This window comes from Pan paniscus, chromosome 11 (genome assembly GCF_029289425.2).
Source record: "Pan paniscus chromosome 11, NHGRI_mPanPan1-v2.0_pri, whole genome shotgun sequence".
Taxonomy (NCBI): Eukaryota; Metazoa; Chordata; class Mammalia; order Primates; family Hominidae; genus Pan; species Pan paniscus.
The window spans coordinates 118,790,569-118,808,462 of NC_073260.2; the positions used below are offsets into that span (position 1 = coordinate 118,790,569).

Sequence of the window (17,894 nt, forward strand, 5' to 3'; positions counted from 1 at the left end):
TCTAACCTTTTTTCAAGGTTCTTAGCTTCCTTCCATTGGGTTAGAACATACACTCCTTTAGCTTGGAGGAGTTTGTTATTACCCACCTTCTGAAGCTTACTTCTGTCAATTTGTCAAACTCATTCTCTGTCCAGTTTTGTTCCCTTGCTGGCAAGGAGTTGTGATCCTTTGGAGGAGAAGAGGTGATCTGCTTTTTGGAATTTTCAGCCTTTTTGTGCTGTTTTCTCCTCATCTTCGTGGATTTATCTACCTTTGAAGTTGGTGACCTTCAGCTGGGTTCTCTTGAGTGGACGTCCTTTTTGTTGATGTTGATAGTATTCCTTTCTGTTTGGTGGTTCTCCTTCTTACATTCAGGCCCTCTGCTGCAGGTTGGCTGGAGTTGACTTGAGGTCCAGTCCAGACCCTGTTTGCCTGGGTATCACTGGTGAAGGCTGCAGAACAGCAAAGATTGCTGCCTGTTCCTTCCTCTGGAAGCTTCGTCCTACAGGGGTACCCGCCAGATGCCAGCTAGAGCTCTCCTGTATGAGGTGTCTGTTGGCACCTACTGGGAGGACCCACTTGATGAGTTAATCTGTCCTTTATCAGAGCTCAAATGCTGTGCTGGGAGATCCGCTGCTCTCTTCAGAGCTGCCAGGCAGGGACGTTTAAATAAGTCCGCTGAAGCTGCGCCCACAACTGCCCTTTGTCCAAAGTGCTCTGTCCCAGGGAGGTGGGGGTTTTATCTGTTAGTCCCTGACTGGGGCTGCTGCCTTTTTTTCAGAGTTGCCCTGCCCAGAGAGGAGGGAATCTAGAGAGGCAGTCTGGCTGCAGTTGCCTTGCTGAACTGCAGTGGGCTCCACCCATTTTGAACTTCCCAGTGGCTTTGTTTGTTTACACTGTGAGGGTAAAACTGCCTACTCAAGCCTCAGCAATGGTGGATGCCCCTCCCCCCATGTTGGAGCATCCCAGGTCAAGCTCAGACTGCTGTGCCAGCAGCAAGAATTTCAAGCCAGTGGATCTTAGCTTGCTGGGCTCTGTGGGGGTGGGACCCACCGAACCAGACCACTTGGCTCCCTGGCTTCAGCCCCCTTTCCAGGGGAGTGAATGGTTCTGACTGGTGTTTCAGGTGCCACTGGGGTATGGAAAAAAAACCGCGGCTAGCTTTGTGTCTGCCCAAAACAGCCATCCAGTTTTGTACTGGAAACCCAGGGCCCTGGTGGCGTGGGCACTGGAGGGAATCTCCTGGTCTGTGGGTAGCAAAGACTGTGGGAAAAGCACAGTATCTATCTGGGCTGGATTGCAAGATACAGTCCCTAACAGTCCCTAATGGCTTCCCTTGGCTGGGAGAAGGCGTTCCCCGACCCCTTGCGCTTCCCAGGTGAGGCAACGAACTACCCTGGCTTTGGCTTACCCTCACAGGGCTGCACCCACTGTCCAACCAGTCCCAGTGAGATGAACCAGGTACCTCAGCTGGAAATGCAGAAATCACCCGCCTTCTGTGTCGATCTCGCTGGGAGCTGCAGACCAGAGCTGTTCCTATTCAGCCATCTTGCCAGCAATCCCAGTTATGGCTCTTAATGTCTCTTTTTAGTTGAAATACGTAGGGATTTTTGGAGTGTATCAGTGTATTTTTTGACACTTATACTTCCATATTTGACTTGTAAAAACATAACATGTTGGTAATAATTTCTTTTTTCTCCAATTTGGCTCTACAGCATGACCAAATGGAATTTATGCCAGGAATGCAAGGTTGGTTTAACAGAAAGTTGGCCAGGTGCGGTGGCACATGCTTAATTTCAGCACTTTGGGAGGCCGAGGTGGGTGGATTGCTTAAGCCCAGGAGTTTGAGACTGGCCTGGACAACATGGCAAAACCCTGACTCTACTAAAAACACAAAATTTAGCAGGGCATGGTGGTGTGTGCTTGTGGGCTCAACTACTATAGAAACTGAGGTAGGACGATGGCTTGAGCTCAGGAGGTCATGGCTTGAGGCTGCAGCAAGCCATGACTGCGCCACTTCCTTCCAGCATGGGTGACAGAGCAAAACTCTGTCTTAAAAACATTTGAAAATCAGTGTAATGTACCATATTAATAGAATAAAGGACAAAAACCACATGACTACTTCAGTAGATGCAATGTATGTTTGTTGAGTGTTTTTATCATGGAAGGGATTTGGATTTTGTAAAAGACAAACTATACAGAAGGCAACATCCTCAACCAGATAAAGCTTATCAATAAAAAACCCACAGCTAGCATCATAATTAGTGATGAGAGAAAGCTTCTCCCTAAGATCAGAAGACAAGGATATCCACTATTGCCACCTAATAAGCATTGTACTAGTGGCTCTAGCCAGGACAGTTTGGCAGGAGAAAGAAAGAAAAGGCATCCAGATTGAAAAGGAAGAGTTCAAACTATCTCTGGTTGCAAACAACATGACCTTCAATGTAGAAAATCCTAAGGAATCCACAAAAAAGAAAATGTTTGATGTTGCATGATGCAATGTCAATATACAGAAACAATTGTATTTATATACACAATCCAAAAACAGGAAATTCCATTTTTTTGCAGTAGCAATACTTACTTAGAAATAAATCTAACAAAAGTATGAGACTTAGCAAAAATTATAATCCACTGTTAAAAGACATTAAAAACCCAATAAATGGAAAGACATCTCATGTTCATGGACTGGAAGGCTTAATATGGCAATATTCTCCACATTGCTTTATGTCATGAATACAACGCTTATGAAAATCCCAACTGCCTTTATTTTAGTATAGAAATTGACAAGCTGATCCTGCAATTCATATGGAAATACAAGGGACCTAGAATAGCCAAAACAGCCTAGAAAAAACAAACTTAGGACTCTCACTTTCAAAATTTCCTACAAAGCAACAGAAATCAAGGCAATGTGGTATTGGCATAAGAAGATATTATAGATCATTAGAATACAATTAAGAATCTATAAATAAACCCATACCTCTATAGTTGATTTTTGACAATGGGAAAAAAATCCTTTCCATAAATGGTGCTCTGACAATTGAATAGCCACATGTTAGAAGAATGAAGTCAGATCTCTCTTTCATATCATATATGAAGATTAACTCAAAGTGGATCAAAGACCTAAATGTAGGAGATATAACTATAAAATTATTAAAACTTAGTGGTAAATATTCATAACCCTGGATTAGGCACAAGCAACCAAAGAAAAAATAAGGTGGACTTAAAAACAGTGTTTCAAAGGACATTATGGAGAAAGTGAAGTGATTCAGAGTCCGTGTGATTGTAATCACATGGTGACAACACTCAATCTAAATCAGACTTCTGTTGTATTCTCACCACTCAATTTGGTTTTTTTTTTTTTAGCAGTATTTAATGGGTACATTTTAGAGTCTTCCATTTTGTGTGGAATTAGATCCTCCCCTTCAAATGCTGTAATTAACATTACTTTAAAAAAAAACTTGAATATTGAAACCTAAAAAAGTGAAAAGCCCACAGAATGAAGAAATATTTGCAATTTATATGTACATAAAAGAGTAGTATCCAGAATATATAAAGAACTCCAGCAAATCAACAGTGAAACGACCTAATTAAACAGACATTTTTCTTCAAAAATAGACTAATGGCTAATAATCCTACGAGAAGATTTATATTAACCATTAGGTAAATGAAAATCGAAACTATGATGAGACACTACTTCATATACAACTTGGATGGCTACAGCCAAAATAACAACATGCTTTGGTGCCAAGAAGTGAGATAGAAAAGTTCACATACTATATGTTTCCATTTATATGAAATGTCCAGAATAGGCAAATCCATGGAGACTGAAATTAGGAAAATGGGAAAAAGTCAAAGTACTTTTTAATCCCACTTATTAGAAATGACGCCTAGGTTCCTCTATACTTACATGTAAAATTTTGTTTGCTTGGTAGGTATCTTAAGGTATACATAATTTTCTGTCATTCCTTCATTATATTTTGAACATTTTCCATGTCATCGACATGGGCTGTTTCCTCCAGTATTTTACTGTCAGCCATCTAGGATGTTGCCAACTCTTGATGCTGTCATTCTAAATCTACATATAAATAAATATTTTAAATAAATCTGTCTGAATTTCATTTCATAAGGAAAATTCTAAGAAGCAGAATTATATAATGAAAAGATGATTTTCGTGGCTGTTAACCTGAGATGATGAATAAACCAAAGTTTGTGTAATGGTTTTATTGCCCTTTACCAAGGGGAGAAAAATACACATTACAGAAATAGCAGCAACTTTAATTACAAGCAAAGGTTGATTTTATTCCCACACCCCAATGACTTGTTTTGGTTTCAGCAAATAATTTATTAATAAATGCATCTAGTAAACCTCAAATAGTTATACTGAATATTTAAATTCATTGGCTAAAATTATGGCTTAAACAGTTGATATGTGAACCAAACACCACAATAAAAATGGGTTTTTAAAAATTAAAGTATATAACAAATAAATTACCAAATTTTCTGTAAACCTGCCAAACTTCTTGCCTTGGGGCCTCCTATCTCTATTAGTTGTAAAACAATATTGTATAAAAGAAATGATTCATTCACGGCCTAACCCACAGGAATACAGTTAACTTACTGGTGCCCTGCTTTCAAGAATGTTTGAGATGAACTCAGCAGCACAGTGTTTTATTTCAGATACTTGAAAAGATCACAGCTCTTTATAATGGTAAATCATTTTTATTGACTGAATATTCACACCAAACACAAAAGCAATGCTGGTTCTTCTCCTTAATGGACTAGGATAGGAGAAGAGAGTTCAGTTTAGTTTCTTGCTGGGCTGCATGTACTCACATGCAAAACATTATCTTAAGATTCAGGGAAAGGTGGTTTGAAACAAAGACTTAAATAAAAATAGCACCAGAAGGACCAGGTACCAATAATCACATACTCCACCCATTCGGGAGTTTCATTTTGTGAAATATTATTGCACTTGTAATGTAAAAAGTAAATGATAGTAAATTACCCAACTCAGTAATTTTAAATACTTCGATGTATTCTGAACTAAGCAGTTTCAAAATGGTTTTGAGTTTCTCTTCAAAGGAAACCTGGCTAAGACAACTAAATCTAGCCATTTACTTTAAAAAGCAAGGAGAGAGGACCAAGTTTTGTTTCTAAACTACAACTGCACTATGAGAAAAGAGGCTATTTTAGATAGTGGTACGAATTTGGTCCACATCAAATACATCGTTATTATAAAAATAAACAAGTTTGTTTTTTGTAAAAAATAACATTGCATTCCTTGTTCAAATTGCACAGTACAAATAAGCTGTCTTAATACTGTTATAAGGTAATTAGAATTACATACAGTGGATGGGTGTTTAAAGCAATTAAGGAGTATGCAGTTGTTTTCATAATGTATGAAAACAAATTTAAGTCATTTCTAGAAGTACATCAAATACTTTAAGTTTACAATGAAGAATGCATTCTTTACACACTAATTTTTAGTAGCCGTGATAATACAGGATTCAGCAGTCTATTTACATAGAAGTCCATCTTTATTCAATTTACAAAAGCAATAAATAAGAGACTATGTTAATTTGCACAAAACCTGCTGCATTTCATGATCAGTGTGACCATTTCTGTTACTTCATGACCAAGCCAATAAACCTGTCTTCCTCAGTTTTGCAGAGGAGCAAGCCCTGTCTTTGTATGTGTAGACATGCAGAATCCAGCATTAAAACCTTGCAAATTATAATACAAGCCCTAAAATATGAACAGTGCCTTTGAGTATATTTACACAAGAGTATTCACAAAAAGATACTGTTCTTTAATACAAAAGAGTTTAGTGGTATCTAACAGCAAAATTGAGAAGAACCCCCTCAGACCTCTGCCCACATTGGTCTAATGGGAATCAAGCTTGCTCAGACAAGCACATTAACTCACAGGTAAATAGCTTCCATCAATTCTGGACTGGGATTTGACTGGCTAGTAAAGCCAAGGAGAATGTTTCCATCACACTGGCACATATTGTGCCCCAGGGTAGCAATCTATTCAGGAGGACTGATTAAAGAGTCCAGCTGTATCCAAGGGAGCAAACAGGTAGCTCAAGTACCTGATAGACTATAGCAAGCACCTTAGCATTTATTTTTTAAAAAGCAATCTGGACATAATGCAGAACCGGGAAATGTGGGAAGATGTAAGTAGTGAAAAAGTAAGCTCACCTGGGGCAAAACAACTCCTGTGGTTTAAGAGCTACCAACCTTTGAGTAAAACCAAAATATTCTCATGTACATCTGTACAATATTTACTTTTCTCTGCAGCTTAAAATTTTTTTATGAAAGATGCTTTATATCACATTTTTATGGAGTCAAAAAGATTTCTTAGACAAGAAAGAATTAGTTAAAATCTAATAATACTTACCAAAGAGTCTCTGAACTGAGTTCTGTTAAATCATCCAACTATGTTACAACGTACTGAGTTGCACGCTGCTGCTAATTAATACTGCCCCTTTGTGATGGAACCTCACTGTTAGGACACAGAACAGTCGTAAGTCCCATCCTGAAAAGGTTCTTCCTCCTCTGCTTGGGCTGTGTCCTCCTCTTTCCGGCTGACCATATTGCTGCTTCCAACTTCACCCTGGGGGATGCTTCCATGGCTGGAGGAGCCCCTGCTCTCCTCTGCCCGGGGGCTAGTCTGTTCTGGAGTCTTACCCATAGTTATTGGTTGGAAGGCATCTGGCTGGACCTGCTCTTCTGTTATCTCACTGAGCTTCTGCAGTTGTGGCTTAATGATGTTTAAAAATGGCTTATATCCAGGACTATGTAGAGAAAAAAACATTAGCTCATCTGCCATAATTCAAAAGGTTTGGTAGAACATTACGGGTGAACTTCTACTGAACAATGATATGGTAAAGACAATGATAGATTAGGAGGGGGGAGAGGAGGCAAAGAAGGTAGGGAGGAAAGGCTTCTTGGGTGTCCTGCCCAGCAGAGGGGGCTGCACATTGCATAAGCCTGAGGCTTAAGTTTCTAAGCATTAGGGGCAAAGGCTGATGTTTTAGAACCAGTATTACAACTAAAAATTATATTTTACAATTGAAAGGCCAACAGGAGCTTAGACTTGAAAAAGGACCTTCAGACAACATTTAACCTAAATGCATTTGCCAATTCAGGAAAACCGGATCCAATTAAGGGAAGTAACTAGCTCCAAATACACACATTAACTGGTAATAAAGACAGGGCTAGAGTCCAAGGCTCTTAACTGCAACCACAACTCTAATTTGGATTTGCTTGTAACTGCCATGGAATGTTAAATTCACATGGACCTTAAGTTTGAATCTTTTCAAGTAGATATTTGTAGACCATTGCTTTCAATTTCACAGGGATGCAAATCTGAAGTTCCAGTCTAATTCTAAGCTCATTTGCACTGCATCAATCTTAAGTCAGTGATATACATTCACACTATAAATTATACACTGACCAACAGTGTAACCTTACTCGATGGAATTATCCATTTAAATAGCTGGGTATAGAATGATTACTAAAGAAAGTAGCTTAAAAATGAACATAGAATAAATAATATATAATAAATAAATAAAATGTAATACATGAACCATAACTAGGCCTTAATGTGAAAGGACAGGATTCACCAAAAGACATGGAAGGACACCAAGCCTAAGGAAAGCAGCACTTACCAGTCTGTAGAGGCCCATCGGTCCACTGCATGGAGCCCTGTCTTTATGTTCTGTAACATCTCTCCATCTACCTCTGAAGACTGTGTAATAACCAAAATCTGATTGATTATTGAGGATTCTCTAAGAATCAGGCCTATAACGATGCACCAGTCTAGGCACCCTGCCTCCATGAAAATGTGTAGCAAATACCTAAATATAAGCAGAAACAAAATGATTTATGCGAAGGAAGATCTATAAGATGTACAGAAGTGCAATGACTATTAGGAGAGTAGCCCCATACCTATTTGCCCAAATACTCTGAGTAGGCATTCTGTGATTTCAAATAGCCAAGAAACTCACCGAAGCTGGACCTGGGATTTATGAGGCCCTTTACTGGCCAACTCCATGGAAATGTGCTCCAGCTCTGACTGAGTTAAACTGAGTGTAGAGAAATTTTCATCCACCATTGTCCAGTCGCCATCCACCATGGAGCTACTTTCAGTCAAGTCTGTGGCTGAACCAATACTGCATTCATCACCTGATGAAGAATTGCCAAAAGTTACAACCAACTTCGTGGAGAAAATATATTTTCCTTTAATTTTAAATATTAGCTGTTCCTCAGGTGTTGATTTCTCAGGATCTTGAAACTAACACATGAAATCCATGGCTAAAATTACCATGTGAACATAGAAGACATTTAAAGAAAGAATTAGATAACCGACATTATGTACCTTTAGATGGAAAAATATACTACCACCACCTATGAAGCAGTCTTCCTCACCTCCCTCAATAAAATCTAGCTAGAGTTTGACCAAGTCTTTACATTCAGCTACTACAGGAAATAGAGGAAACTGTTAAACTAAACCATGGAGATGTAATAAGCAAAATCATTATTGTGAGAAAATCCACAAAACCAAATTTCTTCCATGAATAAACTGCAAGGAAGGGAAAAGGAGAGGGTGGGGGAACATCCACTTAAAAAGAGAATTAAGAACACAAATCACAATATGTGAACCTTATTGAAATCTTAACCTATACAAAATTATGATGTCTATGAAACAATTAGAAATCTGAATACTTAATGGATATTTGATGGTGCCAAGGAATTATCAAATTTTTATAGGGATGATAATGGTATTTTGGTCATAATTCTTAAAGAGTCCTTGTAGGAAAAAAACTGAAATATTTATAGATAATATGTCATGGATTTTCTTCAGTTAATACAAGAGTGGGGAGGTACAACAAACATATGTGGCCATTAGTGATGTAAGCTGAGTGACGGCCACATGGGGGAGGGAGGAGAACCCACTATATTATTAACTGTACTTTTTAATATATTTGAAATTATCTCTTTAAAACAGTTTTCTAAAGTAATGGCACCATCTCACACCCATTAGGATGACTACTATCAAAAAACTGAAAGTGAGTGTTGGTGAGATGTGGAGAAAATAGAACCCTTGTCCACTGCTGATAATTTAAAATGGTGCAATTGCTATGGGAAACATGATGGTGATTCCTCAAAAAAAATGCAAGTAGAATTATGACCCAGCAGTCCCATTTCTGGATATATATACCCAAAATAACTGAAAACAGAGTCTCACAGAAATATTATATACCCACATTCACAGCAGCATAATTCACAACAGCCAAAAGTAAAAGCAACCCAAGTGTCCATCATCAGAAGAATACACAAAACGTGGTATCTGCATACAAAGGAATAAAACATGCTCCAAAAAGGATGAACATGAGGACATTATGCTAAGTGAAATAAGCTGGTCAGAAAAAGACAAACACTATATGATTTCCTTATATGAAGTACCTAGAATAGTCAAATTCAGAGAAAAAATAAAATGGTGGTTGCCAGTGGCTGGGGGAAGAAGGGATGAGGAGCTATTGTTAATAACATATACAGAGTTTTTGTCTTGCAGATGAAGAGCATTCTGGAGGCTGATTGCAGAACAATGTGGGCGTAATTAACACTACAAACTGCTTAAAAATGGTGAAGCTGTTAAATTGTGTATTCTACCACAATTTAAAACAAAACTAATGAGATCTGTAAGCCTCCTCACATAGCAGAAGCTCAGGTAATAGTGATGACAGACTGATAATCAAACATTAGACAAATGCCTGGCCACTAAAAAAACTGCAAACTCAGACAAATTGTTGTTTAAGCTCCTATACTATATAACCCTATGCCAACACAAATTGCTTCAAAACCTCTTCAGTTTGTGATTTACCCATTACTACAGAGCAGAGGTTGGTGTACATTTTTTGGTAAAAGCACCAGATAGTAAATACTACAAGCTTTTAAGGCCAAGAGGCAAAATCAAGGATATTATGTAGGAACTTATATAGCAAGAGAAAAAGCAAATGTCCACAATTTTTATTGATGAAATAAAAAACATTACCTCCTCACATATTCCAAAAGAAAAATAAAAAACATAAAAATGATAATGCAGTAAAATTTGTTATGATCCACATCTAATTATGATAAGAATGGAATTCTTTATATGAGGATAACATTTTGCTTACTTGGGGCTCAAAGTTAGTGTTTCCTTATCATCAAAATTGATTTACAAAGATTCATCTATTAATGTTGATCTGTACTATTTATTTTGTTCACATAAAATAAATATGGCAAAGTGCAGTCAAGGTCAGTTTGGCCTTGTTCTACAAACTTTCTACCTCTCCAGTGGATACAAATGGTTAATCCTCCATCACGATAGAAAAAGAGTGAAGGTCTGTCTCTGAAGTGCTATAGCACATACATTTTCTTCAAAGGAACTGAAGAAGAGCTAGGATTTAAAATTACATTTACCTTTATTAGATAAAGGTGACAAGAAGGCATCTTGCATTTGCGGTCCATGGGATGAAGCTGTGTCTGTCTCATGATGGGTGGGGCCAATGTTGCTGAGCCAGCTCTGACTTCGCTGGATGTGGGAGATGCCAGCATCCATCTCAAGGTTTAAAAATGGGTCAGCTGATTGAGACTTTAACAGCTGCTCTCCCACTGCAGAGTGGGTCCGAAAACAAAAAATGGAGGAAGAAATGGAAGATGCACACACTGACGTTTTCAATTCAGCTCTTTTAGCTTCCCCCACCTGCCTACCCAATAAGAACAGTTCAAAGGCAATTACTGTCCTATACTGTATCAGCCACCCCAAAACTATAGAGACATGGGATTGTGTAACAATGGACTGACCATACAATACCACCTAAAAGTTATATCATCCTCTCTTACTGGAGCTAGGCAAAACTTTATTATGTTGATCTTCTAAGTGATTTGCTTTGGCTCTTAAGATAACATGAAGTTTCCAAATGCCAAAGTTAAAAGGTTTGGTTTCAGTATTCACAAATAATAATAATTAGAACAGTCTTCATAAAAAGACCTGAATTAAAAAACTTTAAATTTTTATTTCACCAAAATATACGCTTTCAGTTTGTCCTCTCCTAGTTTAGAAGGTGGCCTTACTGTTCCCCTGGAATGAGTTCTGTCAGCTTACATTGAGGTCCATGTCTATCTGATTCCAGAACTCCTTCCCACAATAACATAAGCATGGTAGCTTTTATATTCAGGCAGTTCTCAACTTCTTTATAATCCAAGAATGATTAGATTTTTGAATTAGACTTCAAGGTCACAAGACTTAGAGACATAGGTTCTACTTTATTTACATCTTTGGTCAAACAGTGGGCATTCCAACTCATGTACAAAAAGTTGGCTTTTATCCATTCCTAAGTTTGGAATGAAAATAATTCCTTGAATATCAACTAATAGCAAAATGTGTAAATACATGGAGTAAAATACAATTCTCCTTGTACAAGTGACATGAAGTCTACATTACCAGTTCGGTATTTTCCATTTTTGAAAGGAGAACTGATAGAAGAGGCTGGGATGATTGGAAGTGGCCACAGGAAATCTTTGTGGAGTCTCTTCAGGGCTATTACAAAGTTGTCTACCCGGGCAGCTCGGGTACGTTCCTTGCATAGCCAACTAATTAGTTCAAAGCCCAGCTGGGCTGCAAAGCAGCCAAGGTCCTTTAACCTCACATCTTCTAAGAGGCGCCGAGCATGTCTCCAGAGCATCATGTCAATATACATGTTCTCAGCACAGTCACTGTCTTTGCTCCATCTGTAAGTGGAAACACAAGAAAGCTACAGAATAATCTTTACTGGAGGATTTCACATACTTATTACGCAGAGGTACTGATAAAGCTGACAAGGAGATAAGAGATCCAAGATCTAATTCTGATTGACAATGAAGATAAAGTATCAACGCTTCTCCTCCGTGTTACACCACAACCCTCGGAACACAGTAGGCTCTTAAGACACATTTGTAGAATGAATACAGGGAACAGGAAAAGGGGGACGGAAGAAGTCAGACCAGGAAGCAGGTGATGGGTGGCTGACAGAAAGAAAGGCAGCAAACCTCTATGCTATATTTGAAAAGCCCAACGAAAAGAGGGAAAGAGAGCACATCAAAGAAACTAAGGATAGAGAGGCAAAGTGAAATTAAATTTCTCAGTGTGAATCATGCAGACATATGAAAAGAATACCAACTTTTTTTTTTCTTAAATGACAAGGTTTCACAATGTCACCCAGTCTGGAGTGCAGTGGTGTGATCGTAGCTCACTGCAACCTCAAACTCCTGGGCTCAAGCTATCTTCCCCACCTCAGCCTCCCAAGTAGCTGGGATTACAGGTACTTGCCACCATGCCTAGCCAATGTATTTTTATTTTTGCAAGGATGGGATCTTGCTGTATTGCCCAGACTCATCTTGAACTCCTGGCCTCAAGCAATCCTCCCACCTTGGCCTCCCAAAGTGCTGGAATTACAGGTGTTAGCCACCTTGCCAGTCCTGAAACCAATTTTTAAAAATTACAACTTGCCTAAGTAGAGTCTCTCATTCCTGACTTACATGAGCTAATGTGGGGGAACTGGTTTGGTAACTGGATAATGTGGTGCTTTAAGTGAGAGGCAGTTTAGTGGTGGGGTAAAGAGCCTAGTCTCTGGTGCAGTACTGCCTGGATTCGGATCTTGGCTCTGCCACTCATTTGTTGTGTGAACATAACTAAGTTTATTTTCCTAGGCCTCTGTTTCTTCACCTATACAATGTGGATAACCCTCATAGAGTTGTTTAAAATAGGACCTATGTATGTAAATGCTTAGAATAAGGCCTGGCATGTAGTAAGCACTTGTTAAAAAACAGTAAAACAGGCTGGGCATGGTGGCTCATGCCTGTAATCCCAGCACTTTGGGAGGCAGAGGCAGGCGGATCACCTGAGGTCGGGAGTTTGAGACTAGCCTGACCAATATGGAGAAACCCCGTCTCTATTAAAAATACAAAATGAGCCAGGTGTGGTGGTGCATGCCTGTAATCCCAGCTACTTGGGAGGCTGAGGCAGAAGAATCGCTTGAACCTGGGAGGCGGAGGTTGCGATGAGCCGAGATCAAGCCATTGCACTCCAGCCTGGGCAACAAGAGCGAAACTCCATCTCAAAAAACAAAAAACAAAAAAACCCAGTAAAACATGACAATAACAAACGTTCAATACGCTCTCACTATGTGCCCAAGCACGGTAGTAAGAATATAAACATATGTTCATGTTGTCCTGGGGGGAAAAAAAAAAGAGAATATGAACAATATAAAACAAAGGATTAGGTAAGGAAAAAAATGAGACAACAACATAAGAACATAGGAAGGAATACACAGGCCTCACAAACCAGAGGAAATTCTCATGATTTTATAATGTTAGTGTGAATTCATAGTCATCTCTCAGAAGACAATATCCCATCTATGGGTGATAGCAGTTTCAGTCTCCAGCATACAATTCATTTGGCTCCCCCACTGTGTAATAACTTCTCTAATCAATAGGTCACAGGAGTGTCAAATGCATTAGCACTAAATTTATATCAAAAGGTATAATTAGAAGGAAAAGTAAAATTACTGACTTTAAGAAGGCTTTTGGATTACCTACAGATTTATCTATCTTCCTTTTGGTCCTCTATCATCAGAGGTAATTTAAAAGTTTGTTGCATTTTCAAATCAAAACCACAACGCAATGCCACCTTACTCCTGCAAGAATGACCATAATCAAAAAACAGTAGATGTTGGCATGGATGTGGCCATCAGGGAACACTTCTACACTGCTGGTGGGAATGTAAACTAGTACAGCTGCTATGGAAAACAGGGTGGAGATTCCCTCAATAACCAAAAGTAGAACTACCATTTGATCCAGCAATCTCACTACTGGGGTTCTACCCAGAGGAAAAGAAGTCATTCAAAAAAGATACTTGCACACATGTTTATAGCAGCACAATTCACAACTGCAAAATCGTGGAACCAACCCAAATGCCCATGAGTCAACGAGTGGATAAAGAAACTGTCGTATATACGTATATATGATGGAATACTACTCAGCCATAAAAAGGAATGAATTAACAGCATTTGCAGTGACCTGATGAGATTGGAGAGTATTATTCTAAGTGAAGTAACTCAGGAATGGAAAACCAAATGTAGTATGTTCTCACTGATATGTGGGAGCTAAACCATGAGGACGCAAAGGCATAAGAATGACACAATGGACTTTGGGGACTTGGGGGAAAGGCTGGGAGGGGGTGAGGGATAAAAGACAACAAATATGGTGCAGTGTATACTGCTTGGGTGATGGGTGCACCAAAATCTCACAAATCACCACTAAATAACTTATTAATGTAACCAAATACCACCTGGACCCCAGTAACTTATGGGAAAAAAAAGTTTGTAGCATTTGGCCGGGTAGGGTGGCTCACGCTTGTAATCCCGGCCCTTTGGGATGCAGAGGCAGGTGGATCCTTGAGGCCAGGAGTTCGAGACTAGCCTGGGCAACATGTTGAAACCCCGTCTCTACTAAAAATATGAAAATTAGCCGAGTGTGGTGGCACATGCCTGTAATCCCAGCTACCTGGGTGGCTGAGGCAGGAGAATGGCTTGAACCTGTGAGGCGGAGGTTGCAGTGAGCTGAGATGGTGCCACTGCACTCCAGCCTGGGTGACAGAGTGAGAATCTGTCTTAAACAAGTTTGTTACATTCACAACAGGTACCTGAAGATCTATTCCAGAAAAAGGGGCAGAAACTATTCGGAGGGCTCTGAAGTGAACTTGGGAGGAAGGAGAAAGGGAAGCCTTCTGTGTGGCCTCTGCTTTTTGGGAAAAAGAAACTGCAACTGGGTTCAATACTTGTTTCCACTAAGACCTCATTTTGTAAATGTCTTGAAATGCAATGTGTCATGAATGCCCAGAAAGCAGTAATGGCTCTTTATTATTTTACCTTTTTCCAGAGGGACCAGATGGCATACTTAGTGTTTTCTGTAAACTGAATTTACTGGCAGGAACATTTTCAGCTGACTGGGATAAACTGATGCTTCGATTCCTGAAGAACTCAAATCCACCACTTGAACTGGGTTCCTAGGATTACACACAATATGCAGTACCATTAGAGAAAGATGCTACGTGGGTGTACGGCCTAGAGAAGATGTGTAACTTTTGCAACTAACCTGAGCTGTGGGTGTGGATGGAGGTGTCTCAGATTCTCCAGAGCCAATGGCTTTAAGAAATCGAATCATGTGTCGACAAAGGTCCCACTTGCCTTGTTCTAGTGCTGTGTTGAATAGAAGGGTAGCATGTTGCCTACTTACTGCAGGGACTTCCATATTCTACAAAAAACAACCAGGACAGCATTCTTTTTATACTACACAATTTGGGAAGATATGAGCAATTCTTTATCTCGTTTTCTAAACTCAAAGAATGTAGCCACACCACCACAGGGGTTAGTTTAATAATAAGATTAAAAAGTACCATACAAGGAAAAGCGAGGCAAGTACTCTTCTGGTGTATGTAAACTATAATTTATTAAACTCCTACTACATGCCAGATACCATACATATACTTTAAGTCATTTCATTTATTTCTCCCAGTGACTCTGCAGATAGGCATATCATTTGTATTTTACAAGTGAGGAAACTGAGTTAAGTAAATTGTTGAAGATCAGCAGAAAAGGAAGAAAAAAAAGGGAGGTTTGCCCGACTCCAAAAAAGGTCAGGTCTGTCTCCTGTTGCAGAGTTTTCTGAGGATGTGACTAGAATCTTTGCTTTGGGCAATAGCAAGTAGTAAAGTTCTGCTGCACATTCAGAATCCTCCATTTTTCTTTCACAAATTTAACCTGCCTATCTTGGTCTTTATGGAAAGGTGCCTAATAGACAACTGTAATTGTAGTTATTATCTGCCAATCCATAGCAACTTAGGAATTCTGTTGCAGAAAAAATTACATTGTCAGGGAGATACAGTGAAGTTGCAGGGAGTGACCCGGAACCAAAAAACAGCTGCATTCATTTTGATTCTATTTTTAAAACCCTATGTCTTTTTCTTTAGGGTTAGCCATGAAATCATACTTCAAGGCCACCTGGCCTCTGCTTGAGTGTCTCCTCTGGTTTCAGTCCATTGTCATGAAGCAAAGAAGCTGACAGGAAATCTGCTTCAGGCAGAGATTGAAACCAGGTTTATGGTTAGCTTCTTACATCAATGGAAACAACTTTGCAGTAACTGGAAAGAATCTTTAAGTGTAGCCTACCAAATAACCAACTGTCAAGCCCTTTTGTCAAACAGCTAATGAAATAAATTTTCAGGAGTTGCAAAGAAGCCATTATTTTGAGAAAAACTGTGTGCTATGAGGGTCTTTGCTGTGGCAGGCCTGAGCCTTCTCAGCTTGCTTTGGGGAAGACTAGCTCAAGGTGCTCTGTTATGACCATGCTCTAATAAGTGTCCCCTCAGTAACCCACACTGAAAGGAAACAAATCTACTGTTGTGAGAAGCTCAAACTCACTAATATCTCAAATAATACTTTCTTTGCTATGTTTCTTATGTAATATTTCAATAATCTTATGTAATATTTCTTCCATGTTCCTATTACATGTATTCTAATATACATATTAAATTTCTTCAATATATTAAAATTTCAAACTACTACTCTGAACTCATTAATCTGTTTTAGGCCTATTTATGGACAATGGAAAAAATATCTCTGCAATGTTACTTTATGATATTCAAAGGAATCTGTCTGAATTCTTCCAAATTAAAGATATAAACAGAAAATTTGACTATGAATTCCTTAAACACAATCATGGTGTCAAAACAGGACATTTCTATTTTTCTAAGTTTAAGCTCATTAATTCTTGCCCCTTTATAAGAAGAGAATTGTTACCTGTAAGATAATAAGGTAAGAGGCAGCTGTGTCCAAATCCTGAGCCATCAAACATTCCTCAAACAAGTCCTTAGGGTTTCCAACAGCTGCAAAAAGGTAATTCCACAGGGCATATTCGGTCTTCCTGGCACAATGGACAACTGTCTGCAGGAAGAGGGGGAACTCAGTGATAAATTTAGCCACAGTGGGAAGCAGAGGGTCGGGAATGGGCTCCCGTGAGGTAGCTTCTTCTTCCAGTACTTCATGGAGCATGAGCTCCAGCACATGAGGGAAGTAAGGTAATGTGGCACAGGACTGGGCCAAGAGCAAGGCTTGCTCCCCAAGGTTTCTGACCAGAAGTTGACGTAGAATGTGGTGGAGGTAGATCTGAGAGGTTCTCTCCACAACACAGAAAGGGAAGAGCACCTCCAGCTGTTCTCTAGCATTGTTCCGAGTATATAAAGAATCATAGAGCAAAGTGTCATTGACAGCACCAAGGACTAAAGCATCTTCAAACAGAACAGCTAGCGGGTAAATGTTGATGTGGAAAGGCAGCATGATCCGCTGGGACAAGAAGGAATGGGGCTTGCGGTGATCCCTAGGGAAGAGAGGGAGCCAGACTTTCATCCCTGCACCACCACAGCTCAGCCAGAGGGCCTCCAGAAGGTGACGTTTCTGTTTATTTGCTCGACACGTTGTCCAGACATTTTCAACAGACTGGGCTAGTACAACAGGAGGACAGAATGGCAGCTGGAGAAGGAGAGACAAGAATCAAGTTGTTTTCCTATTAAATCTGCAGGTTCTTAAGTTCCTAGGCACTAGTTTACTAAGTCTTTCAAATGATAGTATAATTTTTTTTGGGAAAAGCAAAGGGATCTAATTAGAATTAGAGTTAATAAAAGTATCCTGGCCTTTTAAAGTATATACACTTAAATCTGAAAACAAAACACCCCATGAACTTCACCAGTCTATCCCTATTTTTTCCATTAGAATTCGCGATGAATGATGCCTAAGCAGTTAACATATGGAGTATGGAACATTTCATGAT

The 17,894-nt window shown here is 39.3% G+C and overlaps 2 protein-coding genes across 9 annotated transcripts in view; one reads left to right on the forward strand and one right to left on the reverse strand.

The window, feature by feature from the left end:
• The window catches only part of ERMP1 (endoplasmic reticulum metallopeptidase 1), a 95,231-nt gene that overhangs the window by 52,379 nt on the left and 24,958 nt on the right, over positions 1-17,894 (forward strand). Inside the window, exon 16 of one of the 3 annotated variants that reach the window (XR_008619784.1) lies at positions 14,949-15,087. The exons of 1 other annotated variant lie outside the window; for it this stretch is intronic. The gene's annotated coding sequence lies outside the window, so the exon portion shown is untranslated. Of the gene's footprint in view, positions 1-1,694; positions 4,083-14,948; positions 15,088-17,894 lie in introns of those variants that run through there. One more of the 3 variants, XR_008619785.1, reaches the window with a different exon arrangement.
• RIC1 (RIC1 homolog, RAB6A GEF complex partner 1) overlaps positions 4,186-17,894 on the reverse strand; it is a 147,999-nt gene continuing 134,290 nt past the window's right edge. For 5 of the 6 annotated variants that reach the window (XM_055092177.2, XM_063594494.1, XM_008977015.4 and 2 more), the window contains 8 exons: positions 16,868-17,596; positions 15,165-15,323; positions 14,939-15,075; positions 11,476-11,762; positions 10,452-10,643; positions 7,994-8,171; positions 7,655-7,843; positions 4,186-6,778 (listed from right to left, as the gene is read on the reverse strand). In XM_055092177.2, the coding sequence (XP_054948152.1) occupies positions 6,490-6,778; positions 7,655-7,843; positions 7,994-8,171; positions 10,452-10,643; positions 11,476-11,762; positions 14,939-15,075; positions 15,165-15,323; positions 16,868-17,596 (2,160 nt within the window). In that variant the 3' untranslated portion in view covers positions 4,186-6,489. Of the gene's footprint in view, positions 6,779-7,654; positions 7,844-7,993; positions 8,172-10,451; positions 10,644-11,277; positions 11,763-14,938; positions 15,076-15,164; positions 15,324-16,867; positions 17,597-17,894 lie in introns of those variants that run through there. The other variant, XM_055092178.2, reaches the window with a different exon arrangement.